This window comes from Amblyomma americanum, chromosome 1 (genome assembly GCF_052857255.1).
Source record: "Amblyomma americanum isolate KBUSLIRL-KWMA chromosome 1, ASM5285725v1, whole genome shotgun sequence".
Classification (NCBI taxonomy): domain Eukaryota; kingdom Metazoa; phylum Arthropoda; class Arachnida; order Ixodida; family Ixodidae; genus Amblyomma; species Amblyomma americanum.
In genome coordinates, this window is record NC_135497.1 from 186222234 (window position 1) to 186249642 (window position 27409).

Sequence of the window (27409 nt, forward strand, 5' to 3'; positions counted from 1 at the left end):
GTTCGTGCCTTGAGCTGCGCTGAGCAGTTCGTCTGAGCACCGCAAGTAGCGCGACAGTCTGTTAACATCTGAATTTTGGCCCAGACAGACTGCCGGATTTCAACACGTGGGCCTTGAGGAGAGTTTCGCAACTTGGATCCCTGCGTGCGAACGCGTTTCAGTTGCTTTAGTTTTCACTTGACTCTGCGTCTTTCGTCAGTCCGCAGTTGTCCACAGTAGCATCGTAACGTGAGGGAGCACTGACGGTTTTCTAAACGCTACCGGCTAGTCGTGCCCAAGGCACCACGTTTCGTACAAAATGCCGCATATTGACAACGATGTGAAGCTTGATTTCAAAGACGTGCTGCTGCGACCTAAGCGGAGCACGCTAAAAAGCAGGATTGAGGTGAGTCTTATGTCGATCGGTGCAGTGCGTGTATGCAAGCGAAATTTTCTCTTCTGTTTGCTCTTACAGGTGGACCTCAACCGCACATTCAAGTTCAGAAATTCAAAAGCGACTTATACCGGCATACCTATTATCGCTGCTAACATGGATACCGTTGGGACTTTTGAAATGGCTCGAGTGCTGGCAAAGGTTCGCATATATTCATTTCATGCTTGCTTGATTTGATCATGTGCCTCAGCACGACAGACAAAACCGGCATCACTGCTGCGGCTAGCAATACTGCTGGAACGCGTTTACCAGAGGTGCAGAACTTTCGTCTGTATGCACAGTGTTTCATGGCTTGTGATGATATATCCACGAGCTTACCTTCACATGTTGAGAACTCAAGAACACAGCGGCTTTTCCCCGTCAAAGGACCCCCTTCTAGCCAATGGCGGCGGGCGATTCTCGTGACCCTGCTGGCGTTTCAATGCAGGGAACGGCGCCACAATGGAGAGGGTGGTCTATCCCCGACCAGGGACTATTTCTTTTCATCTACCACTCCCTGCTTTGTCACATTAGCAGGTTCATGTGAATCGGCCGACGCCATTGGCTGTAAGGGGGTCTTATGACAGGGAATAAGTTGTATCCGACTTATAGGAATAAATTCAGACGTTACAATGCAGGTCATGTTTTTGCAAAGTTTACTGTATGTGTGAAATTTGAGGCAGGGGTAACCGCAATATGGTCGCATTACTGATCTTAGTTTACAAAAAAAGTGTCATTTGTTTTGCATGCCTAACATTCCCACTCTGATACTTGAATTTAAATTGAATCTACTTGATGCTAGAACCTTATCTAAATAGATCACTTATTGTTGGCCATTTCTGGGCTTTATAGGAATGAGTACCAGAGTGCATTAGTCATCCAAGGTTGCAAAACATACTTTGGTTTTGAAAATAGTGCTTTGCTTAACATGTTTAGTGAGCCAGCTCGACTTTTGCCTTCGCGAGTTGTGAAGAGATTGAGCGCCCATGCGAGGCTTAAATTCCCCATGCAGCTAATGTCATAGTTTTTATTTTAGGGGCAGCATAGAACAACAGTGAATGAATTGACAAGTGGTTGCTGTATCATTTCTGCACGCTAAAAGCAATGCAGATGAGCAAAGATGAGCAAAGAACCTTATCTAAATAGATCACTTATTGTTGGCCATTTCTGGGCTTTATAGGAATGAGTACCAGAGTGCATTAGTCATCCAAGGTTGCAAAACATACTTTGGTTTTGAAAATAGTGCTTTGCTTAACATGTTTAGTGAGCCAGCTCGACTTTTGCCTTTGCGAGTTGTGAAGAGATTGAGCGCCCATGCGAGGCTTAAATTCCCCATGCAGCTAATGACATAGTTTTTATTTTAGGGGCAGCATAGAACAACAGTGAATGAATTGACAAGTGGTTGCTGTATCATTTCTGCACGCTAAAAGCAATGCAGATGAGCAAAGAAGGCTCATCTGTCTCTGTAGATGAGGGCTGTCAGCTGGGGACTTTGATAAAAATGATACAGGGAATAGTTTGAATGAGCACATATCTCCCTGGCAGGAAATGCGCACAAAGTATCTTGTGGCATGCTTTATTCCAACAAAAACTTGTTCTGGTGACCTCTTCCATGTGCCATTAATGAATGCAATGAAGGAATACCTTGTTATCTTGGCCAGGTTTTAAGGCAAGTGTGACACATTACTTTTGAGATGTTGGGGTTGTTCTAATTCATGCACAAAATGAAGATGCCCCATGCTTCACTTATCTACTTTGCTGTGCCTTGCCATCCTGTTGTATTAATTTTTGCATTGTTGTAAGTTGTGCAGACAAAGATGGCACAAAAAAAAAAAAATTGGACACGGACAAAGGGCAAACTATCAATTGTATTTTCAAAAAGGAACAGTGGTACAGTCATGGAGAAATGTTTATGGGATGCAGATCTGTAGAAAAATATTTATTTTTGAGCTGTTTCTCTATCCACTCAGCTTGCATCAGTGCCATCAGATGGAGCACGTATGTTGCCTCATGCTTCCAAGCTTTTTGTTGAACTAGTTTGCCTGATCGTGCAGAAATGTTTTTTGCAAACCTGCATCCCATAAGCTTTTGTCTATAAATGTACATGTATAGATGTCAGGCACACATTTTTTTTTTGTTGGCTTTCTTGTCACTTGCCACGTGCTCTATAGAGCCCAGCTCCGTGGCTTTGTTAAATTCATTTTTTTTATGTTGTTAGTGAAGGAGGGAATTTGTTGTATGATAAGATGAAAAAAGCTTCCCGGATTCCTCTGTTGACTCTGCTTCCTGAGGGAGCCAGAGTAACTGTGCTACCAAAGTAGATTGCATGTGCATTCCTTTTAGTGCAGTGCAAAATTTTTTTGTTGGATCTTTATTCTAGTACATGTGTCTTCCATTAGTGCAGTGTCTGGTTTGCAACAAATGTATTAGCACTTCCTCACTATCACTGCTAGAAAAATAAATAGAATTTATCAAAGCCACCCAGCTGGTCTTCACATGGCAAATGGCTATGGAATTAATAAATAAACAAAAAGTGTGCTGGATTTTTATATACGTACCATACTTTTTTCTAAATATATAGTAGGCACTTCGCAATTTGACCATGTCCTGTCTCCCTTTTTTCCGGCCCATGTCAACGCACTGCAACAGTGCAAAATGAAAGGAAACGAGCTAGCACAATTTGTTGCCTTATCCAGTTCCAGAAGGCAAATATTTTGTCATGTTTGTTCAGAACTGCTGTAATAAATAAGCAGCATTGGTTAATTTACCTGGAGGATTTTTTTTACTGGTTATCTTGCAACACTGGTTCCACTAAATCCCTTGGTGGAGCCATGAGTGTGCAGTGCTGATTCAAGCAGTTCAAGTGCAGCTTGCCACTAGCACTCTGTGAGTGCTTCAAAAAAATTTTGGCAGAGACACTCAATACTGCTTACGTGTGAGAATGCATCAACTTGTTCTCTTTAAAGTGCAATTTTACTTACATCCTGGGGCCTAAAATCGCAGTTGTACAAGTGCTTGAGAGTTGCATGAACACACAGGCTGTGCATGGCCAGAATACAAAGCTACTGTTGTGTGATGTGCACTTGCAGTTGTTAGTTTTTTCCATGGGAGGAAAAAACAAACCAGGAGAGAAAAAAACAGCTTGTATGAGTTGTATTTTATTCTTTGTCATGTGAAATGATCTCTTAAAATAATTTAGCAATTAATCTCCTTTTATAATCAGGACCTACACCAAAAATAAAACCATGTGCCTTTCCTTGGCTTCAGTGACTTATGGCTTTTTTTGAAACATGTAAAATAGACATAAATACAGAATGTTTCATGCAACATGAGACAAGCATTTACAATGCCTGCTACTTGGTTCAGTCAGCATTGTTAGAAGTTGGCCAAAGAAAATTATTTTTAATTTGTGTTATTTTATTCATTTTCATTATTAATCAACCAGCATTTGAACTCTTAGAGATACATGGAAGGTTTTTCAATAAGTTGTAAGAACTGGCAAATTGAGAACTTTGGATGATGGTAGCTCTATTGCAGAAGTGTCTGCCATGATGTGATCAAATTAGAAATGTTGCTGCAGGGGTACCTGTTTCATGACATCTGCCTGACAGTATTGCCCTGCTTGCCTAAGTTCACGCAGCCATCTTCTCTGCCACTGCACATGAATGGCCACAACCGTCTGCTGCTCTGTAGCTTTGCATGGAAGGAACATTCACAATGGTCTTGTTTTTATGTGTTACAAATTTCTTATTGAAATACATCCTTATGGGTTTTCAACTGCCTTAATCATTGCAGAATAATTAATTAAACTTCTTTAACAGAAGGTATACTTGTTTGCTAAAGGTCACCATCAACAATATGGTGGATGGTGGTCCCAAGTGGATCGTGTCGCTTGCAATTGTATTTTGGGCTTGCAAATTGTTGGTTTTTGCAGTTTAAATTTTCTGAAGTTTTTTTTATGCTTTCAAATGCTACTGCCATTTTTGGTGCTTGTATAACATTGTGATTTTACATTGCATTGCTTTAAAATGTGCATTAAGATAGCAATGCACTGGACTTTAGTTCAGTACATCACTTAGGTTTCATAGTGGCTACTGCTTTTGTAGAACTAAGTTTACGCGAGTAGAGAAATATGACTAACATGACAATGCAAGTGTTATATTGCATGAAGTTGACATGCAAGTGATTTACTGGCTTTAGTGTTTGTATTTAATCCAGCAGGTGGCCACAAGGGAACGTGCAAAATGCTTGTCTATAGAGGTTTTGGTGTACATTAAACAACTCCAGCAGGTCAAAATAAATCGGGTAACTGCACTCTAGTGTGCTTCATAGCAAACCGTGCAGCTTTGGCACATAAAAATATTTGTTTAAATTAGTTGCATTAAAAAATACAATTAATGTATGGCCATGCTGCAGGCATTGTTTTACTGCAAAGAAGCAGGCAGTTCTATATTTGATCAATTTATTTAAGGCCATATGCCTGTCAACATTTGTTTTTAAGTACCAGCGTACCACTCCAGAGTTATGCACTTAATTTCTGAGTCTAATTAACAGTCTGATGTTAATTATGTCTGCATTTTTTTGCAGCACTCTTTGTTTACTGCCATTCATAAACACTACTCAGTAGAGCAATGGAAGGAATTTTGTGCATCCAATCCAAGCATATCTGAGGTAAGGTGAAATTTTACTTGGAGTCCATTGTACATTGCTTTACTATATTTTTCGTAACAACTATTTACTAACGTATGCCGGGTGCTTCAGGGAAGCTGGCAACTACGTCATATATATATGATTAAGGGCCACATTCATGTTTTTCCCAGTCTATAGCTTGAAAATTGAAATATAAAATTCAACTTTCAGGTGAGGGCCAGAACACACAAAAATTACAAAGAAAAAGTGCAACCCTTACCCACGTATATAACATAATTTTAAAAATGGACTTTTAAAATGGACTTGTTGAGGACTTCTTGTTGTAGTAAACACTAGAGAGCACCATAGCGTGGGTAGGACAGAGAAGGTCATGCGACATATGTGCCCTAGGGTGACGTGTGCTGGTTGGAATTGCTGTGCACTTGCCAGAGACATGCAATTTTTGAAAGGAGAGCAAGATGTCCCGAATCTGTTGAGCCACATGGCCGAGTGTAACCATGCTTTCGAAATTCTAAAAACTACAAATCTGTAATTGCAATCGGGAGCCAAAGTGTAATAGTTAAAAAGTTGACTAGTAGAAATTAGTTCATTAGCTTACTAGTTATCGTGTTTAACCTATATTATGATGTCTGCCAATACTGGCATTACTATGGCACAGAAGTCATCTTTATACCTCAAAAAGCCCATATTTTAAATTAGTAGTGGACTTCTCTTAAACGCCTGGTATATTGGGCTTCGCATAAAAGGCATTAACAGGGATGGGCCAGAATTGGACATCACTTGGTGCATTGTATGTCTCCGAGGAGAAATCAAATTCTGCTTTCAACTGAAATCTGAAAAGAGGTGTTGAATTTGCAAGACATGTATGCATTTTAGATTATATAACAGTAAAAAAAAAAATGAATGACCGCAGCGGTGGCGTAGTCATTTGAGCATTCGCCTGCTATGCGGGATGTGCAGGGCTCTATCCATACTGTCGCAGTGGTTTCCGTGAGTACACCCATTGGTTTCCGTGAGTACAAGCTTTCCCCTGGCCTAGTGTTCAAGTTCTCTGGGGTGAAATGCTTGGAAAACGGGTCTGACCCCATCTTGTGTAGATGAAAAATGCCATGTGCCATGACACTTTTCTGGCCACAGCTGCCTTTGCACCATTAAAAACTCCAAATATGTAACTGCGCAAAGAAGACAGGATGAGAAGAGACACAAAGATGCGTCTTTGTTTGGGTCTCTTCTTGTCCTAGCTGCCTTCTGCGGGCAGTTTTATAATTGCTGGATCTATGAACAGACTATCCCAGCATCATGTCTTGCTTGATTAAAAACTCGTAATCATAAAAAAATGTAAAGTGACCGTTAAATGTTTGCAGCCCCCCTGCTGTAATGCCCTACAGGCGATGCAGGTATCCAATAAATAAATGAATGAATAAATAAATAAATAAATAAATAAATGTGCCCAAAGTATTTCCAGAACCCATGTTAGTAAGAGGTAAGATTTTGTCATCAGTGCTGACTATACCTAGCTTGCATCAGTTGGCATTAATCTGAGGTGATCAGTCAGCTTCCTTCTATGTTTCTTCGAAGCCTTAACTTGTTTAGTATAAGCCTGTTACCAGCTCATGTTGTTTGGAGTAAATTCTCCCAATTCCATATTGTTTCACAAATTGTAATGACTGCCATATGATTTCCGAATTCAGAATGTGGCTGTCAGTTCTGGCTCTGGTGAAGCAGACTATGGAAAGGTGAAGGCCATTTTGAGAGAAATCCCAGCACTGCGCTACATCTGCCTAGATGTTGCTAATGGCTATTCGGAAGCATTTGTACAATTTGTACGATCTGTCAGAGCTGACTTTCCAACTCACACGATCATGGTAAGTATTTTTCATTAATGTTTCCTTAATACAGTCGAACCCCGCTACAACGAACTTCGCTTCAACAAAATATTTCTTATTCCCCGCTAGCTCTCCATAGAAAGTAATGGAACAAATTTCTCATTACAACGAATCATTTTTGGAGCGCATTTCCGCTTCATTGAAATTTTTGCTATTCGAAGCTGGGTTTAAAAATCTATCTTACAATAAAACAAGCATATCGTCGCTTATCTGTGTACTTCCGTAGGTCCACGCTGCTTTGTTTCACTAAACTTCTGGAACTAGTTGATCCACTCATTCAAACACACATGAAGACCACCATTGCTTGGTGGTGATGGCAATCGTGCTGGCTGCCTTGCGACAAGGCGCGGGTGCAAGCTCCCGTTTTTTCCAAGCCACAGCCGCAACCAATCCGCCGCCAAAGGACGCAGCAGCCTGGCAACAGCAGCAGTGCATTTGCCTTTTTTTTTTTCACTCGTGCTTGTGCGCTGCAATCGACACGAGCATGGTGACTTTATCTAGGAAGCGGGAGTTTTAAGGCCAGGCATGAAATCGTCGGTAAAGTGCTGTACGACGCTTCATCTGCTTGGACGTCAACTACTATGCCGGAATTATTGGAGAAGTATGCCACATCGGGCATCTACAATGCCGATGACACGGGACTTTTCTATGAGCTCCTCCATCGCGATGCAACTGCTCACCGAGTGCGAAAGTCGCGCCACGGCACTCGTGGCAAAAAAAAAGAAGCAGAAGAAGCTGACCTACTTCTTTGGAAGTAAATGATGTTTTGGGACTACGCTGTCCAACCTGACAGTGTTTTTGGGCTGATTTCGCCACAACGAAATTTTTCGCGCACTCCGTCAGTTTCGTTGTAGCGAGGTTCAACTGTACACCTATGAAAGGCTCAAACATTTCTTCTGTTGCCTTTTGCTACCTGTTATTATTATTTGGGTGAGGTTAAGTTACTTGCCACCAGTTTTGGGGATGCTGTTGGTAGATTTATCCTTCAAGCAGAATATAAAAAAAGAGCAGGCTCTACTGATAAGAGCATATGTCCAGTGCTTCATCGGGATGGAATTTAGTAGCACATCCGAGAGGTGGCGACACAACCTAATCAGATGTCCTGATGGAATGCTCCCGGCTTCCCAACTGCAGCTCACCACTGCATTTCGTTTTGCAGTAATGTTTATGGTGCGCATCCCTAATCATGTAAGGAGGATGGTAAAATGGAGAAAGCATGCATGAGTGCAGTCCTGGGAGCAGAAGCATGGAAACACCGAGCACGTGATGTCGGCATGGCATTGTTTACGTGTGTCAAATGCATTTCAATGTATTGGAGTCGCCACTCTTGTGCATTTATTAGGGATCTCGTTTCAGTGAAGATAAAAGCATATGTACAGCATGCGGTAGTTTAGAGATTCGCAAATGAGAATGGACTGTAAAACTTGCACAAGTAATTTTGTTCATCTTTCTTGTGACAGTTTCATTTGAATTTGCCTTCCAAGTTCTTTGCTTTCAGATGATGCTGAAGGCCACGTGCATTACTTTGCATTGTGGGGCCATGAAACTGGTTGTCAAAGTTTCATAATGTATGTTGTTTGAATAGCCACCACTTGTAGAATGAGTCGCAGGAAGAATTTTTTTAATGCTTTCTGTATCGTTGGAATGCTCAGAATTTTCCCCTTGGTAATTCCGAGACTTTTCCCCTCATATTGTCATTCTTACTGCATTAAACAAAATGTGTCAATGCACCTATCATTTGGTTGGTACCTGCTTAAGTGCACAACTCGCTAGGCTTGCTTGATTCACTTTTTTGTCCCCTTTGCTTCCATTCTGCTATTTGTAGGGTTCAGATCCATTTAGACTGTCTGCCATGGCACGATAGCTGTGGAAATTATTTCATAGCAGCTTTTAAGAGCAAGATTGTAGGTCCTCCACTACACTTGAAGCAATGATATGTATTAGGCTCAGATATTCATGGATACTTGATGTGATGAATTCGGCAATTTTTACTTTGTTCCAAAAGTGCTCCAGGACCTCTTTAATAACGTCAGACGTTTGCATTCATTTGCTTTGTTATCAGTCACCTGCTTTTCTGCTGCACACACCATTGAGCAGATCTAGTTTATCAGTCTAGCATAGATTCTTGTTTCTGTTCATATTCCCTTTTGAGTGCCTTTAAGTGAGTGTAGGGGAAATAAATAGCAGTGAGCAGTGTACATGCAGCATTGATTTGCACACTCAAGTTAAGGAAACTAAGCAGCTTCATGGTGCTTTTTGAATATGCTTTGATACTTTTGCAGGCATTTGTGCCAGGCTGGTGAACCACACACAATGTGCAGGTGCCCACAAGTTTTTTGAACACAAAAATGACAAAATAACCCCATTGCTGGGGAGTCTAAGAATGCAGCCACTATGAAAGGCATGCTTTGCACTTCTCTGTGTAGCATGCCTCATGCCACCCATCAATGTCTGGCTTAGCCTCTAGGCAGCGAGAATATTCAGGATTTTCGTAATTTTGGCGCTCCGAAAACTTTTGTGGGCACCTGTGCATGCATTTAACTGTTCAGTCTCTAAAAGTGATATAATTGCATTTTCATAGAGGGTTGTGGCTCAACTTAGTCACCTGTGGTACCAGGTAGTGCAAGCTTTGGCGGTGGCTGCAGGATATGTTATTACAGCAGTAGTTGTATGAGCAACTCTCTTCAAGGTAAATCGTATTGGTTTAATATGTTGTAACCCAAATATCCTGCATTCTTCTGCTGGCCAAAGAGAATATTTTGCCAATTTTTCTGTCAGCCAAAACATTTTTTCTTGAACTTCATATTGAGGCTCTGCCTATTGAAATCTGGCTCAGAATAAAATATACTTTGTCTGTTCTGTTAACGGTTGCCTCTGTGATATACTGGAAACTATTTAATGCTGTTTTATAACTGCGCAGATGCAGATTTAATTTGTTTAATTTCCTACAGTGTGTATCTGGCAGCAGCTCGTAATGAATGCGACCCCTTTGATACGATTTTTGTCGTAAGTCTGTACAGCCTGTGAAAATGTGTGCGTTGGATCGAAATGATGAACCCATTGTTTCCTTGCAAACACACTTAAGTGAAATGGTGCTCCAGGTGAAGAATGTATATGAGAAAGGGGACTTCTACCACACTGATTTTAATTAGTAATTTGCTCTCTATTCCTGCCTCCTTGCTGGTTGAGCAAGTTGTGAAGAGACTCTTCTGGCCTCGTGCTTCACCAGTGTGTACAGTATGCCATTGTGCTATTGGACGTATGTACCACTAGTTGGACGCTCTGTAAATATTCTATACATACAGCAGCTCTTATTTCCGTACATATATGCTGGAATGTATTGTAATATATACTGTATATGAAAAGAAAGAAAAAGAGGCAAATGTTTTCCAGCTGGGCCTGTGTGATGAGGGATATGCAGGCTGGAGAGTGAGCACTTTGTACATTATTCTATCTGTGGCTATGCGATCTAGATGAAGGCACTTATGAGGGAGTCGGATGAGTGTGGACAGTAGCCAACTAATCATGAAAAAGTTGAGGGACTTGATTTGCATACTCCTACTGCAGTCATTTGCTGTAGACGCTTTTTATTGCAGAGCTTTGTGTTCATGCTGTGCAGTCAGAGACTTGCTAACATGGTGAGAGTTTTTTTTTTTTTTTCAGGCTGGAAATGTTGTGACAGGAGAAATGGTGGAGGAACTTCTCCTTTCTGGAGCAGACATAATCAAAGTTGGCATTGGACCGGGCTCTGTCTGTACCACTCGCAAGAAGACTGGTGTGGGCTATCCACAGCTCAGTGCCGTCATTGAATGTGCGGACGCAGCTCATGGCCTTGATGGCCACATTATCTCGGTGTGTACCTGTTGTTTCTTGATTGTGGGGTACTTTTGTGTTATGTTTCTGGAAAGCAGGCAGCATCATATATAGTTTTAGTCGCTGTACACCTTTGAGCTTAAATCAAGAAGAAATGGGCACGGGCAGGGCATGTAATGCGATGGGTAGATAACCAGTGGTTCCTTAGGCAATGGAGTGGATTTCAAAAGAGAGCAAGCATAGCAAGGGTATGGGATTGAAATGGGGGGTAAATGAGCTTCCCCGTAAATGCGTTGACCCCACCCCGTGGTCGCCAGCACATGCCAACCACAGCAGGCATTGCATTATGGGAACAAAGGAACGACAACACTTGCCAATCCAAAATGGCATTTGTTACTGTGACAACGGTAACGCTGCCTAGCAACAAAATACGTCAAGCAATCGAGGTTGTCTTAACTCACCAGCAGGGTTACGAGTGAGTGTTTGCCCACGCTAGGGCAGGGAAGATACTCCGAGACCAGACGGGGCGAGCTCGCAGGATAGTTCCCACGAGGCTTCGCCGCGTCGGCTGAGAGCAGAACCCGTGCCGAAGTGTCCGCGTGCGTTGAGTTTCCCAGACCCAAGAGGATCGACCTGTTTTTCCCTGTGCCCACAGCAGTAAGACTGTCTGTTGACGCTAGTGTTGCTGCAACATAGGCGCTCTCCTTGCTAGTTAGGGTAACTAGATGTGTGCCACAGCAGTAAGATAGGGCAACTAGAGGGATGGAGCGGAGTGGGTCCCCGCAAAGGTGGCAGAAAGTCAGGTGGGCAGATGAGATAGGTGCATGCCTCGCACTTGCACCTGTATGTGTTGCTACCATGCACTGTTGGTCACTATGCACCACATGGTTCTCATCCTTCGTCGCCAGCGCTCGTACCTTCTTCTCCATGCAACATACCCCAGTTGCTACTCCCATGCTGTCGTGGCAGGCGTCCCCCTATTTCCCCTAGCTTCAACATTGCTTTGCTGCTCCCCTCCCTCCACTAACCTTCGCAGGGCTTCTCACCAGCTCTGTTGAGCACTGAAGGTGGTGTGCCTCTCCCCCTCTTCTGTAGCTTCCACAGGATTCGACTGTATAGATGGCACACAACGCTAGTTTTGGGGAACTTCATATTTACTGCTTTGATGTAAAAGTGGGAGAGGACAGAAAGAGCCTGTACTGTAGTTCAGTTTTACTAAGGAGCTGCTGCAGTCTCCATAGGTGTCCTGGACTAGGGGCTCCTCTCAATCACGAGAGAAGGCTTCACTTGATTCAGTAAACATTTTTTATTCTTTCATACAGTTGTTAAGGTGCCTTTCAAAACTTAGAGCTTATTGGATCGGTTTCCGCTAACATTGCCTACTACATATTTGCATCCAAGTTCTCTATGTAGAAAGATGTGCTGCTTGTAAATACTACAGTTAACCCTTGATGTAGTGAAATTGAAAAAATGCATAATTTTTCGTTGCATGCAGTTTTTGCATAAAAGCTCAAAAGGGCAATGCAGAAACTAATCAAAATGAGAAATAAATGCAAGTGAAATCACCTAGTTAAATGTTCTCAGTAAACCCCCATTACTTGAATTTGTAAAAAGGAGGAAACTTGTGGTCGCATTGATAATGCGACTGCAGCAGTGGACGCCACCTCTGCCGTAGCTCGCATAACCCCGCTTTGCTTAATTTGGGGAGGGGGGAAGAGTCGGAGGTACTCGCCTCTACCTGCATGTCCAGTTTCTCGGTCTGCCCATGCATCATTGTCCTTGGAAACTGGTTGTCCTCGCATTGCCAGCGCTTTCTGCCATTCCTGCCCCCGGGATGCATCAGCTGTTGGTGTGGCAATCACGTGAACAATTGAACTGCGGCGATGGGCAAGCACTGTTTGCCTTGTCCTTGCTGGGTCCTATTGTTTTGCACTGCTTTTGAACATGCATTGTTGCAGTGCCACTTGATGTGACGCTACGGAAACAAAAGCTGTAGAAACTGATGAGTTTAATTACCATGGTGTGGGGTTGGTGTTGCATGAGCGCAGTGCGTTGTGATAACTGCTCACTTGCTGCTGTCGTAGCCGTGCCTCTTGTAGCAGTTCGTTTCATCGTTACATTGCTTTCACGTGGTTCGGCTGAATTTCAAGTTATGCAGCACTAGGTAATACGTAACTGTAGCCAAAGATTAAAAATATATTGAGGCAAGAAATTGAATAATAAAAAGAATTGAAAAATAACATTTTAGCTATTGCATTTACGAAAAAAATTACGGTGTCAAACTGTACTGTGCCAAAAAGGTCTATTTCATCCGTTTTTATTTTGATGTGTGCAATAGATGAGTTTTTTTTTTTTATGTTGAAAAGAAAGTGCCTAAAATATTAAAAAATCCCACGTGACCGTGCACTTGCAAGCCACAGCAGCAGCATTCTCAACTGCTGAATTCGTGAATGTAGCTGCATTCAATGGCATCTTGAATCTGACTAGGCAGAAACATTGAAGTGGGTGTTGGCGGCAAAATCGAAACTAATACCTGTGACATGGCTGTGCCGCTGATGGCATTGCCTTGCTGAGTAACTCAGGAGATGAACTGCAAAGCATGATAAATGAGTTAGACAGGCAGAGCAGAATGGTGGGTCTAAAAATTAACAAAGTAATGTTCAACAGTCTAGCAAGGGAACAGCAGTTCACAATTGGTAGTAAGGTGCTGGAAATGGGAAAGGAACACAGTCGAGCCCGCTTATAACGAACATAAGCGTCACACGGCGTCCGTTTGTTATATCCCGAAGTTCGTAGTAAGTGGACCACAGCTTTAAAGAGTTGCTTGTCAAAACACAAAATTTTTTCTTTGCGAAAAAGTCCGTGATGGACGTCTGTTTTTGAAGCACAGATCCTATGAGGGAGGTTTCCAGTTCATTTAAAGCAGAAGCGTGCTCTTCGTCGAGGCTCTTGGCATAGACAAGTTGTCCGAGGCTCTCTATGTAGCCCATTGCTACAGGTGCGCTTATAGGCGCTGGCTCCGAAGTTTCCCCCTCATCCGATTCCTCCACGTCACTCTCGTCCCGCAGTTCAGAAACAATGCCCTCGTCCTTGCACGGTTCCGCGGTGTCGGCGTCGTCATCGACAGAAAATAAAATCGTTCCAACCGATGTCATGATCCCCATGTCAGAGTCGACGACACGCTGCCACAAATCGCCGCCGGTCTGGTCATCTTCCAAAGTATCAGGCTCGGCATCAGACACTGTGTCGACGAAGTTGGCCTTGTGGAAACAGTTCCACATGCAAGTGGCCGTCATCTCCGCCCAGGCTGCTTTCATCATATCTACCGCTGAATACAATGGAAATCGGCGTGGTGTCCCCGTCCGCCATCCCGAATTACAACCAGGGCCCGAGATTTGAACGAAGCCAACGAAACGGCCACACCGCAATAAGAGTGACAAAAGCGTGCGATAGGGTAGACGCGCAACGTGCACAAGCGGCAGTCAAGTTAAATGTACAGACGCACAGTGCCAGCGGAGAGACCAATGAAAGGCGTCCGTGAGAGTCAGTGCAGCCACCTTTGGTTCCCACGGAAGGCCTGCTTCACGGCTTCACGGAGCGTGGCCTCCGCGATCGGCACAGGCGGCGGCGCGGTTGATTGTAGAGGCCACGCGCGGATTTGCAAGACAGTGAGGAGAGGGGAGCCGAGTGGCAAGGAGGGGCGGGAGGGTGATCTTGAAAGGCGCGTCGGCGGGGACAGGGTAGCTCGCTTGACAGCACGGTGTAAGTATAACATACTGAGGTATTGACACTCTCCCCCCCGCTGCACGGGAGAGCGCGGCCCACTCGCGGCCACAATATGTTCGGGGGGAGGGTTGCCATGGAAACCGGTCGCTAACTTAGAGGACGCTGCGCAAGGCGGGCCCACGCTGGGCGACTCGGTCCGGCGTGGCGCGGCACTGCGCACGTGTTTTTGGCACATTTCGGAGTGTGCGGCTGCGCTGCTGTGCTGTTTTTAACAAGTTCTTTTATTTCGCACCAAGACCTTGTGTTTGGCTATCGTCGGCAGAGTAGCCCACAGCAGGTGAGTGCTGCGCTGAGTGCTGCACAATGGGAAGAAAGTGCTTCATGCCGAACTGCAATTCGGGACACCGGACATGTGCGGAGTGTGCCATTATTCAAAGCTCCGTCCGACAATGTTCGTTTGGAGAAGTGGCGCCGTGCGATTTCCATGGGCAGACCGGACGGTAATGCCAACTGACCATGTCCGCGCCAAGAATTTTGCAGAGGACGCGATATCCTGGGCGTATTACGCGGAGCTCGATGGGAGAGTGATACTTTACGCGGAAAAGAGGCCCGTGCTTTCCGGAGATGCTGTTCCTGCATTATTTCCGAACTGTCCCAAGTATCTCACACGGCCAGAGAGACATAGAAAACTACCCCGGAAGAGGAAAGCTCCTGCGCAAGCATCTAAGCTACGTCATCCGAAAGTCGACGACAATGGTGCGATGCAGCCTCTCCAAGCTTCCTTGCCTGCTGTGATGCCTGCAGATCCGGAAACAGCCTTGGAGCCAGCGGTTAAGCGACAGCATCTTGACTTTGACTCTGCTACTCTGATGCCATGTCTGGCACTTGATGGTGCTTCAGCCTCCAGTGGAAAGGAGCTTATTGAAAATTATGCCCGTTCTATGATAATTTGCATCGGAATAAAGATGCCGTTTTCTCAAGCTTTCGTGTTGTGTTATGGTCTATGATCCGATGCGCCCTTTCATCCCGTCTGATGAATTTCCGACGTGAGAAAGTTTTTAGCTAAAACTGGAGTCGTAAATAGCCACGCTATACTATTGGTCTGCATCTTGAAAATTAGCCCACTCAACGAAACAATGTTTGAATGGACTTCATATAGAGTGAAGAAGCAACGATAAGCGTGAAGAAAAACTTGCCGGTGCAATAATTTTCTGCCCTTGTGAGCAGAAAAGGGCACGAGGACCCCCAATATGTTTATTATGCTTAGATCTATGATTAGATCGAATGAAACATGAATTGAGCGAGGAAGCGAAACGTGAATGAGCTTCGAGTGCTGCTCGACCGAGTCCATATCATTAACTGCTTTGGACAACAATATTTTTAGACTGCCACACTACTGATTTTAATTTCAAGCAACGAATTTCTTTTGCGTTTTGAATTCAATTTACGCCACCAAAGCGAAAATCGAGCTTGGGCAGTGGAATCTCAAGGCGCCAGAACCGCTCAACTGGGCCCGCTGACATCGGCGCCATCTGTCAACTGGCAGCCGAACTGCAAAGCGCGCTCCGCCGCGGCCGAACATAATCAGGACGCTCCAGCGGGTGCAGTGTCAACACTTCAGTATTCTTGCAGCGTGCTTGAGAGTGGCACGAAACGGGGCAGGCAGTTCGCCTTTCCCCAAGAGTGATGCCCAAAGGGCCAACATACATCGGGACCAGTATCCCCCTCCCACCCTTTATAGCACCAACCACCACCACCAGTTCGCCTGCGATGAGGCTCGAGAAAGCATACCGTGCGCCGAGTGCACAAAGGGGTAGGAGGCAGGTTAACTCGCGTCGCGGTGCTGGGTTTACGCCGTCCGTTCGCTGTAACCGATCAGCAGGGCTTAATGACGTTCGTTCGTTATACGTGTGGTTTTGTGCCATTGAAATAATGTTTATTTTGATGGTCGCGCAGGTCTCGTTCGTTATAAGTGAAAGTTCGTCTTAAGTGGGGCCGTTATATGTGGGCTCTACTTATGGCTACTAAGGGCAGATAGTGACTGCTGATTCAGATCATGAGAAGAAAATAACTAGAAGAATAAGAATGGAGTGGAGTGCATATGGCAGGTTCTCTCAGATCATCAATGGCAGTTTACCAATATCCTTGAAGAGAAAATTATACAACAGCTGTATCTTACCGCCATTTACCTGCGGGGCAGAAATGTGGAGGAAAAGCCTAAGGACAATGCAGCAAGGTATGGAAAGAAAAATGATAGGTGTAACGTTAAGAGACCGGAAGCCGGCAGAGTGGGTGAGGGAACAAATGCGGGTTAATGACATCCTAGTCGAAATCAAGAGGAGGAAATAGGCTTGGGCAGGGCATGTACTGCGAAGGCAAGATAGCCGCTGGTCCTTAAGGGTAACGGAGTGGATTCCAAGAGAAGGCAAGCGTAGCAGGGGGCGGAAGAAAGTTAGGTGATGGTGATGATGATGGCTGTGTTCAGTGCAGATAAAACATGGGTGCACTAGTTCTTGGTAGTTATATGCAAACAGAAACACTAAGCTGCGTTCCTAGTCGGCGGACAGCGCTTTGCATCTAGCACCTTGTATGTAGCATCTTTGCATTTCGACGCTGTGCTGTGCTTCTGAAATTGGCAATTTTCCTCCGGTGACTAAGATCGCTGCTTTGTTTCGGCCTGCGTATAGCTACCGGGAACTGGCACGCCCGCTGTTTTCTGTGCTAAATGCAGCTCGGTCACAGGTGTTCTTTTAATTTTGCTGCCAGCCCCCACTTCATTGTTGGTGCCCCGTCACATTTGCAGCAGCATCGGATGCGGCTACATTTATGAATTTCGTGTTTGAAAACACTGCTGTGGTGGCGCACAAGCGCATGGTCACATGGGACTTTTCTCATATTTTGCACGCTTTCTTTCTCAACATGCAAAAAACTCATCTGTAGCACACAACAGAATAAAAACTGATAAACTAGACATTTTTTTGGCACATACTAGAATTTGGCAGTGTAAATTTTGCTGGAAACTTAATAGCTAAAAAGTTTTTTTTTTTCGATTTATTTAATTCAACTGAACAAAATACAAAAATACTCTGAGTAACTATACATAGGTCAACAACATGGTTGAACTTCCCTCCTCCTTTTGTGCCTCGGTATATTATTATTCTTTGGCTAAAGTTATCTGGGACACCTGATATATAGCCGGCACAGCAAGTTGGTGATATCAAGGTGAACTACCGCTACACATGTACATGGAGTTTACAAATATACTACACATGCTTCAGTGGGAATGGGGTTGCGGAATTGAACTTCATTGTATTGAGGCATTCATTACATGGAGGTTTGTTACATTCACGTGTAACTTAGTGCATTGCTGGCTCACAGGGTGCATGTAGAGCTGGAGGTAAAGCTCTTTGCTATTCTCTGCCCAGACCCAACCCTGCGGCATATACATACCTTTTAGGAAAAATATGAAAAGATAGAGCAGCTACGTGAAGCCTCAGGATGTGGATCTGAGTGCTTTGGCTTTGTGGGGGTTTAGCATCCGAAACCAACTCAGGCTATGAGGGACACCGTAGTGAAGGGCTCTGGAAATTTCGACCACCTGGGGTTCTTTAACAGGCACTGACATCGCACAGTACACAGGCCCCTAGAATTTCGCCCATCGAAACTCGACCGCCACGGCCTGGATCGAATCCACGTCTTTCGGGCCAGCAGCTGAGCGCCATAACTACTGAGCCACCGTGGTGGCCCATCTGAGTGCCACCCAGTTTGTGAAAATTGTCTGAGGTACAAGGAGAGCCAAATCGTTTTTTTTTTTTTTTCTTCTGGACGGAGGCCCTTTGAACACTCATGTGACTGGGGCCTAGTTGTGATTTTGAAAAAAAAAAAAGAGACGAAAACAGCATTTCTTCCACTGCACATGGGATTTCACTGAGTGTTCTCAGCGCATGCAGCCGATGCTTTACATGCAATCATTGTCTAGTCGAATTCCAGCACGTGGGACAATGAATGGAGTGGGGACATGCAATATGCGTTTCATGTCTTATGGATAGACTTTGCTGCTACCTGTCCACAGATGGAACAGGTCTCAAGGGACCAACTCGAGCTGTTTTATTATGCAAGCTCACATCGGTCACCTCCCATGCAGCACTTCCTGCGAAGTCTTTGTTGTCACTTTTTTTTTTTGTTCCCTTAGGCACCACTCCTTTATGTGCACTTGCAAACAGCTGTCCTTGTCACTATTGTGCAATGCTGGCCGTGTTCCTTCATGCTGTATCGAGTACAACCTGACTAACTATATACATTCTGTCATGCTATGTGGGATAACAAATTTTGAATATCACCTAGAATGCTTCATTTTATTTCAGACCAGATGCTAAATCTCCAGTGTAGAAATCCGTAGCGTCAATGCAAAAAGAAAAGCTCCTCTTGCTGATCTTTGGCAATCTTTCTCTCTTAGGATGGGGGCTGTACCTGTCCTGGTGACGTGAGCAAGGCATTTGGAGCAGGTGCAGACTTTGTCATGCTGGGAGGCATGTTGGCAGGTCATGATGAGTCTGGTGGAGAGGTGATAGAGAAGGATGGCAAGATGTACAAAATGTTCTATGGCATGAGCTCTGCAACTGCAATGGAAAAGTACCATGGAGGTGTTGCAGAGTACAGGTATGTTATTATAACATTTTTTCTTTGTAATGGAATATCTTGTGTGGGGCTTCCCATTCACTGTATATATTCTAAAATGTAAGTAACATTCCCAAGACATAAACAGCATGACACGTTGCCCAAAACAGGCAATGACATTGATACCACAGTAATTGGCCCCTAGCCCTAAACACTGTAGTGCATGGCAGGGAATTTTACATAAACACGTTACACGTTTGGTGTCATGGTAAATATTCATTGACAAATAAAATCCATATCAGTACTAACAAATAATATAAACACCGATTTTAGCTTGATTTTGCTGTGCTGTGTACAAAATGCAGTAGTACATATAAGGAGATAACACCTACCGTGTTACGATTTGGAATTCAAAGCAAAAAATCTGTCCTCTAGCAGTAACTATGCCTTTTAGATGTATGCGTCACTCTGAGATAGCTTTGACTGGTTTATCAACAAATAAACAAAAAGACTCGTGAAAGCAGCAAGCTGTTGCATTCACTGTTATTGCTTTTAACATGTGAAAGACTGGCACTGATGCCAAATATAGAATTTGACTCAACGGTTTATGAATAAGGGAGTAATTACACATTGGCATCTACCCATGCGCAGCCATACGGCTACAAAGGAAAGCTATACAGCTTTCTCAGAAACTTCGCAGTTAAAAAGCTGACCTGGTTCGGGGTTCGAACCCGGGACCACCGCTTCACCAGAGCAGTCGTTCTACCAACTGAGCTAACTGGGACGGCAAGCTTATGCCAGGGTGAGAGCTAATTGATCAATAATTCGTAGTGGGAACAGTTGGTCAAATATTTAGGGGAATCCCCCAAGGTGGAGAAGATATGTCCCAAGGTGGCGAAGATATGTCCCAATGTGGAGAAGATATGTAATAAGGGAGTAATTACACATTGGCATCCACCCAAGCACAGCCATACGCCTACAAAGGAAGGCTGTACAGTTTTCTCAGAAACTTTGCGGCTAAAAAAAAATTTGGCCTGGTCCGGGGTTTGAACCCGGCACCACCACTTCACCGGAGCAGCCGCTTTACCAACTGAGCTGACCGGGACGTCAAGCTCATGGTAGGGTGAGAGCGGATTGATCAATAACTCGAAGTTGGTACATCCAGCCATGTATGCATCAATGACGCATTGCCACAAACCTACGTGCGTCTGGTCATGGTGTCTTCGGCAGCATCATCTTTCATTCCTGGGCCCATGCAGCAATGAAAGTAATGTAGTGCACGTGTGGAAAGATTTTGGTAGCAGCATAAAAGGTGAAACTGACGGGGCAGGTGATGCATACACATGACCAGTGTGGCCAGCAAGGCATTCAAGCTTTTCAAATTGCTGTCGCTGATGATCCACCATGCACATTAACCATGCATATTAACTTCACTTTCGGCGCTGCCACTGTCTCTCGCCCATGTACTCCTCTTCCATTTGGGATGCTTCTTCCAGCTGGTGCACATGCAGGCAATGATTGACCTTCTAGGCCATCTGCGTGCTTGGCCAGCAGTTACCTGCAGTTTCAATGTCGCCTTTTTCTTGTTTTTCTGGTTCAACATGTACTTTGTGAGTGGTGTCGCGGTGGCTGAGAGATGCTCCTCGCTCTCCGTGCTAAGCTGGAAACGAGAGTTTTTCAGTTACTGGGGCGAGTTTACGGCGCTTACTCATTTGCTATAACCGAATGGCACAGCCACAGTTGTTCGTCTTATCTGAGACGAGTTGCCATTGCCTTAATGCATATTTTAACATAGCACAGCACTTGTTCGTAATAAGCGATCATTTGTTATATCTGCGGCTGTTATAAGTGGGTTCGACTGCATATTTTTGCTAATTTGTGTGGAAGGTTTGTTGACCTTTGGAGTTTTCTGAGGTGTGTGATTACGAATGGGAGAAGTTAATGTTTTTTTTTTTCTTCTGTTGACTCTTTGATGGCATTTTTTGAATAGTTGACGGGCTGCCATTGTTGCAGGGCATCGGAGGGAAAAACTGTCCAGGTGCCCTATCGTGGTAAAGTCCAGGCGACGGTTTTGGACATCCTGGGTGGTCTGCGCTCAGCCTGCACTTACACAGGGGCTGGCCGGCTTAAGGAGCTCACTCGTCGAACGACCTTCATCCGTGTGACTCAGCAGCTGAATGAAGTCTTCTGCAAAGAGGCTTGACCATGTATGCACAATGTTGTTCAGATGGCAAATGTTGCCATTATTGCAGGTTGTGGCCCTGTGCCTGATTTTATGGGATTTAAGGACAAGGGCAGAATCTAATGCAGAAGTTTTGGAGAATAACAGAAAGAAAGCATTTGTTCCTTTTTATGGCATTGCACTTTGCTGTAATAGACATTGTGGCAGTTTGGAAAGGCTTTGAAAAGCTCCTACTAGCAGCCTTGCAAGCTTCTACTGAGCTCAAGTATAGGTGCATGTTTGGAATTGCCTGTGAAGAAAAAAAGAAAGACACTAAAGTGGAAGCATTTTTGCTTGCATTACTGTGGTTGTACTAAGAATTCTTACTTTTGAATTGGAAACTAACTTGAAAAACTCAATTCAGAGCAGAGAAAAAAGGACAATGAACAGTGCAGTCAGCTTATAGTGATTATGCTTCTAACAGTATATCACTAATGATCACTGTTTTTAGTGACATCAAGTTTTGTGAATAATAATAATATAACAGTGTGTAACAAAACAGGACAAAAGGAGGAGGAACACAGAACGACATGAGCGCTAACTGTCAAGTGTTTATTCCTTGCCGTTGCTACATATAAATACATGAACCACAGCATGAAATGGGAAAGAGCGATCAGGTCAGCTTATACAAGCTATACAACTCAGCCTTTCGCTGGTTGCCAATGAGCCTTTCGCTGGTTGCCATTGATTTAGATAAGTGAGCTCTTTTGCTCACAAGAAATAAACAGTTGACAGTTAGCGCTCGTGTCGTTCTGTGTTCCTCCTCCTTTTGTCCTGTTTTGTTACGCGCTGCTCTATTATTATGGATTACCAACTCGCCCAACAAGCAACACTTCAAGTTTCGTTAGCAAAAGTAGCCTGAAGGTAACAATGTGACTATTGTTCGAGTATTGGAAATGTAATAGTCAAGCGCTGCCTTTCTAGATGCAGTTATCAGAGAGTATGACAAGTGAAATTTTCCCATGTGAATGGTGTTTTGCACAACTTGCATCACTTGGTAGAGTACTATTGTGATAAGCGTGGCAGTGACAGTGGTTCAGCGTCCACTCCATTGAATGTTCTAAGTGCATTGCTGTTGATGAAGTTGCTGATCAGTTCATGATGTTCGAGTGACTAATGCACATCGAGTGTAGGCAGCAACTGGGTGCATCGAGTGCTGCAATTATCTGGCTTGACCTCTGAGTGTCATTTTTAGGCATTGAGTTAAATGTGTATACTATTCTTAGCTACATTTGAAAGATGAATTAATTGGTTTTTCACTTGCCAATACCTCCTGTGTGGTGCTGGGGAGGAATGATCATGTAGATGCTAGCTGTAAGTCCTGCTTACATGAACCTGACGGTAGTGTGCTGTCAAGTTGGGCCTCAAGCCAAGTAAGGTCATTTGCGTGTAGCGAGTGCGCAATTATATCAACTAGCATACTAGCTAGCCAAACCAATCAGAATGGGTATCCAAGATTGGAGCAAGCTGCTGCAGTCCTGAAGGTGTGCCAGCACAAGTAAACTGTATGCTGTTTCTGCTCTCACCTCCCGCTGATCCAGATCCCCTGTGCAAATGGGCGTAGCGTGAGACACGAGAACCATTTCAATGGCCATTGAGATTTGCCGTGTAGCAGCGACACAACTCCTTCGAGTTCGATGGTGATTGAGAATCTCGAAGACCCTCGACTCGATCGGCATTGAAACTGGCCGTGTGACAGGGGTATAAGACAATATCCATGGGACTGGGCTGTCGTAAAAACAATTGGCTGATGCAGCACCTCGCCGAGATCGCACAATTGAGATGTGGCAGTGTTCATTTGGAAGAACAGTGTTTCCTGGCTTTGTGGATATTGTTATTAGTGGACTGCACTGTAGTAGAGAAAAATACCTTGATGATGATACTGAGCCCTTCATGCTTTAATAAGTGTGCTCTGAATGGGTTTATTCTATCTATGGTCAGCCTACATATAAATTGAGCTGCATACTGATAACTAATGTGGCTGAGTGATACTTTCAAGGAATTTTGTTCCTTTGTTGACAAGTTTCATGTTATATTTTAACGGTATGAAGATTAAGTGCTACTTGGTGGTCTGGAATTTAAATATTTAACCTTTGTAGTTGTGGATGAAATTAAGAGTGGAGGCCACTGCAGTTTCATCATGAATTTCTTTAATGCAGCCGTGAACACAAATTGAAATCAATATAGGTTTACAGGTTGTCTTTAAATGGCATCAGATGTGCCTGTTTAGTCAAAAACTATACAGCCTTTGTTGTAAGAAAACGGCACAAACACTGCAGCGATGAGCTGCTCACCCACCTTGTGCTCCTGCACTTTTTCCTTTCTTGTGGAGGCTGAGAAATGCTTCACCCATTGGAAAAGAAAGCTAAGGAGGGAATTGCTTTTTGTGCAGAGCCAGAGGAGCATGCAAGTTTCTTATACCTGTGTCACGCAGGCAAATTTAATGCTGTTAAGTGCTTACTGCCTTAAATTTTAATGACATTAGCCTTACTGCCATTCGCAACGTACTGAGTTCGCCACAACTCGTTTAATTGAGCAGTGCGTGCTCACGTCCCCATTCCACACACAGAAAAGCATGCAACTTTGTCAGTAATAACTTACTAACCAGTAGTAAATGGTTAATTCATAAATTTCAGTCAGGTGATGCATCTAGACTGCATTTTCGATGTGAAGGGCGCCATTTTTGCTGGCACTTCTGACAGATAATCTCGGCTTGTGTGCTAACATGCGAGTTTATGGCTAGTTTTTTCGATTTGTCAAGCAAGAATAGAGGTATTCTCTGCAAAATCATTTTTATATTGCACTTAAACAACATTTCAGAGATATTGTTCTTATTATCACTGCTTTTGTTCAGGTAAAATTTTTGACTGCCTTGCAAGCGTTACAGTCATCGTCACTTTCATATAATGGCATTAAATGTGGACGTGTAGCAATAACTCCTAAAATAATGGCATTAACAAACTTAAGACTTTAAGCATTTACTGCCATTTCTAGTGCGCATGTGGCATGGGTATTATACGTGGTCAATTGATCCAGACATCCAAAGTGCTGTCCTGTTATCTGCAAATTTTAGCACAAAGCATTTGAAAATGTTTGCTAATGTGCCTCTCTTTGTGCATAAAAAATAGTTCTGTGTGTTGGCTGCTGCTTTTCAAGAAGCAGTGTTGTAAGGAAAACACGCTTGTTAAAAGACCTTTTACATAAGATTCCAAAATTGAGAAATCTACATGATTTCACTCTCAGTATTAATATTGAACAGTGTGTTCTAATTTGATTAGAAGGTTGTGGTTGACCATCCCAAAAGTGCAGCATTTTGCAACATGGACATGAACACACTAAAACAGGACTCTATCATATCTGTGAGCTTCTGTGATGATCATTGAAGCTGTGTGCCGTGCGAGATTGACATGCTCCTAGCAGCTCTAAAGCACTAGCGTATCAGAGGTTAGTGGACATATTTGTTCACCGCATGTTTTGGCGTTGAAGTGCAGTGAATTCATGGTGAATTCTATACTTTCATAGTTGAAACTGAAATTCATGATAATAAATTGTTAACGAGTTTTCAGTGCAACAGAGAAGGCAGGGTTGCATACTATGATTTTTTAATGAGAGGTCCCGATTCAGAAAGATATTTTCAAAGCACTCTTTAGCTAGTTTAGAAAGCAGATGACAGTGCTCGTCCAGTCTTGAGAAAGCAGATATTGAAAATTATCAGTTTCCTGTGGAAATGAAGGGTGCATAGTATGCAGTGTTACATAACTGATGTAGCATTTAGCTAGTCATTTTATACGTCTTTTTAGAGCCAGCAGACTTGAAAGTGGTGTGCCACGACTTCAGGAAGGAATTTTTCATTGAAGTATGCTCTGGTATGTTTTGTGCAACTCGCACTGTGGCCAGAATTCAGTACACGGTTAACCGTTTTGAGTGATCATTAATGACCCAGAGCTTGTTTCAAGCCTTTTCTTTGCCTCTGCTAAATGAAGGAGTATGTTATTGATGTTGTTTGTGTACTACACCTGACCATCTGTCACAAAAATTGGTGAGTACTACTTCTTAAAGAAATCTGACCACTCCCTGGACCGTTTGGTGAGGCCTGTGTTTGTGGCATGGTGTATACGGTTTCATAATTTTCCTGTGCATAGCATGGCAGTGATATTAGTGCCATGTTCTTTTTATATGAGAGTACACATCCAAGCCTAGAGATCATATAAATGAATTAGGTGGATGCAGAAGTATATGCAAGCCCCTCACTCAGCCTGCATAGTTTCAGGATCTCTGGCCGCGCTCTGCTGGTGCGATTGTTGTGCTTTATTACGTTTATGTTGTAAAGGGTGATTGATGTGGGCAGAGTACTACACGGTATACAGGAATAGAAGGTAAAGAGAATTATTTGTTATTGCTGATGTGACTGTGTTTCAAATTCTAATGAATTACATTCATGAGGCAGTCGTACATTTCAGTGCACAATTCATATTGTAACACATGCCTAGTGATGGTATACTGCATTTGTTCTAAACTGATGTCTTGCAGGTATTGCAGTTGACTTTCTAGACCTTTTCAACCTGATAGCCAACATACCGTTGGCTGATCTGCGTTTTGCACCTGGTGCTATCAGTCCATAGCGCCTGCGGCGGGGGGGCGCACATCGGGTTAGTGAAGAATGAGCACTGTTGGTAGTGCCAGGTAGAAAAAGCTGTCCAGCAAGCAGTATGGCAGCAGTGAGATTGGAAAAGTATATTGAAAAGTGAGAAATCAGTACCCTTGGTAGTGCCTTTCTGCAATCTTTGAGTTGTGTCTAGCAAATGCTGTGGAAGGTTCTGAATGTTTTCTGCCAGCTGTTGCTTCAGCAAGGGTATGAAAAGCTCAGCTGGACAAACTTGCCATTTTGCACCACTTACTGCTGCATCAAATCGGAGCTCCTTTACTCTGAATTTTCATTTAGATATACATTGTGTTCCCACTTAAGTTATGTGTTTGGACAGCTGTGATTTTAGTGCTACTGCTGGAAAACTTTACATATACATACTTAGCCACATACTTTAAAGCTCTTATGTGTGTTTACATCCCAAGTTATTTGACAGGCGAATCTCATGCATTGGCTAAGAGTCTGACAATGCAAGTTTTTGCTGCTGTTAGAACACAGCAAAGCACATTAAAGTTTGCAAGCAGTTCGCTGGTCTTACGTTAAGTGAAGATGAACAACTTGACAGCTGTCATTCTTTTAAGGTTTTCTAGTCCTGTGAATTTATCCTAGCAGGCACTCTCTGTTAGCTTTGTTGGTAACACTGTTACAATTCTGGAACTGTTTGCATTGGGTCTTCTAGAAAGCAGCCTGTGGTTCATGCCAGAACAAAATTTTGTAACAAAATTTGTAACAAAATATTGGCAGGCATGTGGAATTGTCTTATCAATCTTTCTATGCTGGAAATTCTTTTAAAATGTTGCCATAGTTATGTTTTGCAATGATGCTTCCATACTGCACCATTGGCAAGAGTTAGAAGAACTAGTCAGAATTTAGTCCTCCTCCTAGCACGCTTTTGTTTGGGGGAGGCAGAAGGAAGGTTTCTTTTAACCGTGCTTAAAGTCACTCTGAAGTCTGCTTTAAAGGGCTTTCTTGTGACTAGTCATTTTGATTATTAATTTGTTGTTGCCTGATCTGATTCAATTCAGCAAGTGATCTGATTTACTATTTTAGTGTACACCCAGTACGTTTTGTACTTACTTTTGAGGCTGGATGTTTTAATACAGGAAGGTATTGAATGGTTTCTCAAGTTTCTTGTTAGTGTATAAGGAGCAACAGTCACGTCGGAAGTCTATTTTTAATAGACCCCTTGTGACTAGTCACTTTATAGTACTTTGATTTGTTGCTACCAAGTATGGTTAATTGCAGCAAGTGATCTGTGTTACTATTTTGATGTTTACCTGCACATGTTGTACTGTTTTACAATTATTAAAACTATTCTTTTCTTCAACTCAATACTGGCGTGTTCTTCCCAGATTTAATTGAAAATTGGACTATTGAACATTTTCTTTTTTGCCCACATTCCCACAGCGCATGCTTCACTGTGCAAGCTATTGGGATTT

The 27409-nt window shown here is 43.4% G+C and overlaps 1 protein-coding gene across 2 annotated transcripts; it reads left to right on the forward strand.

Moving 5' to 3' along the window:
• LOC144114355 (GMP reductase 2-like) lies at positions 1 to 27302 on the forward strand. Of its 2 annotated transcripts, XM_077648018.1 has the most exons (7): positions 1 to 385; positions 455 to 574; positions 5000 to 5083; positions 6754 to 6927; positions 10612 to 10800; positions 18944 to 19146; positions 21118 to 27302. In XM_077648018.1, the coding sequence occupies exons 1-7, from the start codon at positions 299 to 301 to the stop codon at positions 21305 to 21307; spliced, it is 1047 nt and encodes a 348-aa protein (XP_077504144.1). In that variant the 5' UTR covers positions 1 to 298; the 3' UTR covers positions 21308 to 27302. The 2 variants fall into 2 exon arrangements, with proteins under 2 accessions (XP_077504144.1, XP_077504143.1); XM_077648017.1 differs by having other exon boundaries at positions 161 to 574.
• Positions 27303 to 27409: the final 107 nt, after the last annotated feature.

What these genes read in the sequence shown, in the direction of transcription:
- LOC144114355 (XM_077648017.1), top strand. Translation starts at nt 299, where the DNA reads ATGCCGCATATTGACAACGATGTGAAGCTTGATTTCAAAGACGTGCTG. An exon ending in TGGCTCGAGTGCTGGCAAAG is followed by an intron (nt 575 to 4,999) that starts GTTCGCATATAT and finishes ATTTTTTTGCAG; the next exon opens with CACTCTTTGTTTACTGCCAT. An exon ending in TTGATGGCCACATTATCTCG is followed by an intron (nt 10,801 to 18,943) that starts GTGTGTACCTGT and finishes TTTCTCTCTTAG; the next exon opens with GATGGGGGCTGTACCTGTCC.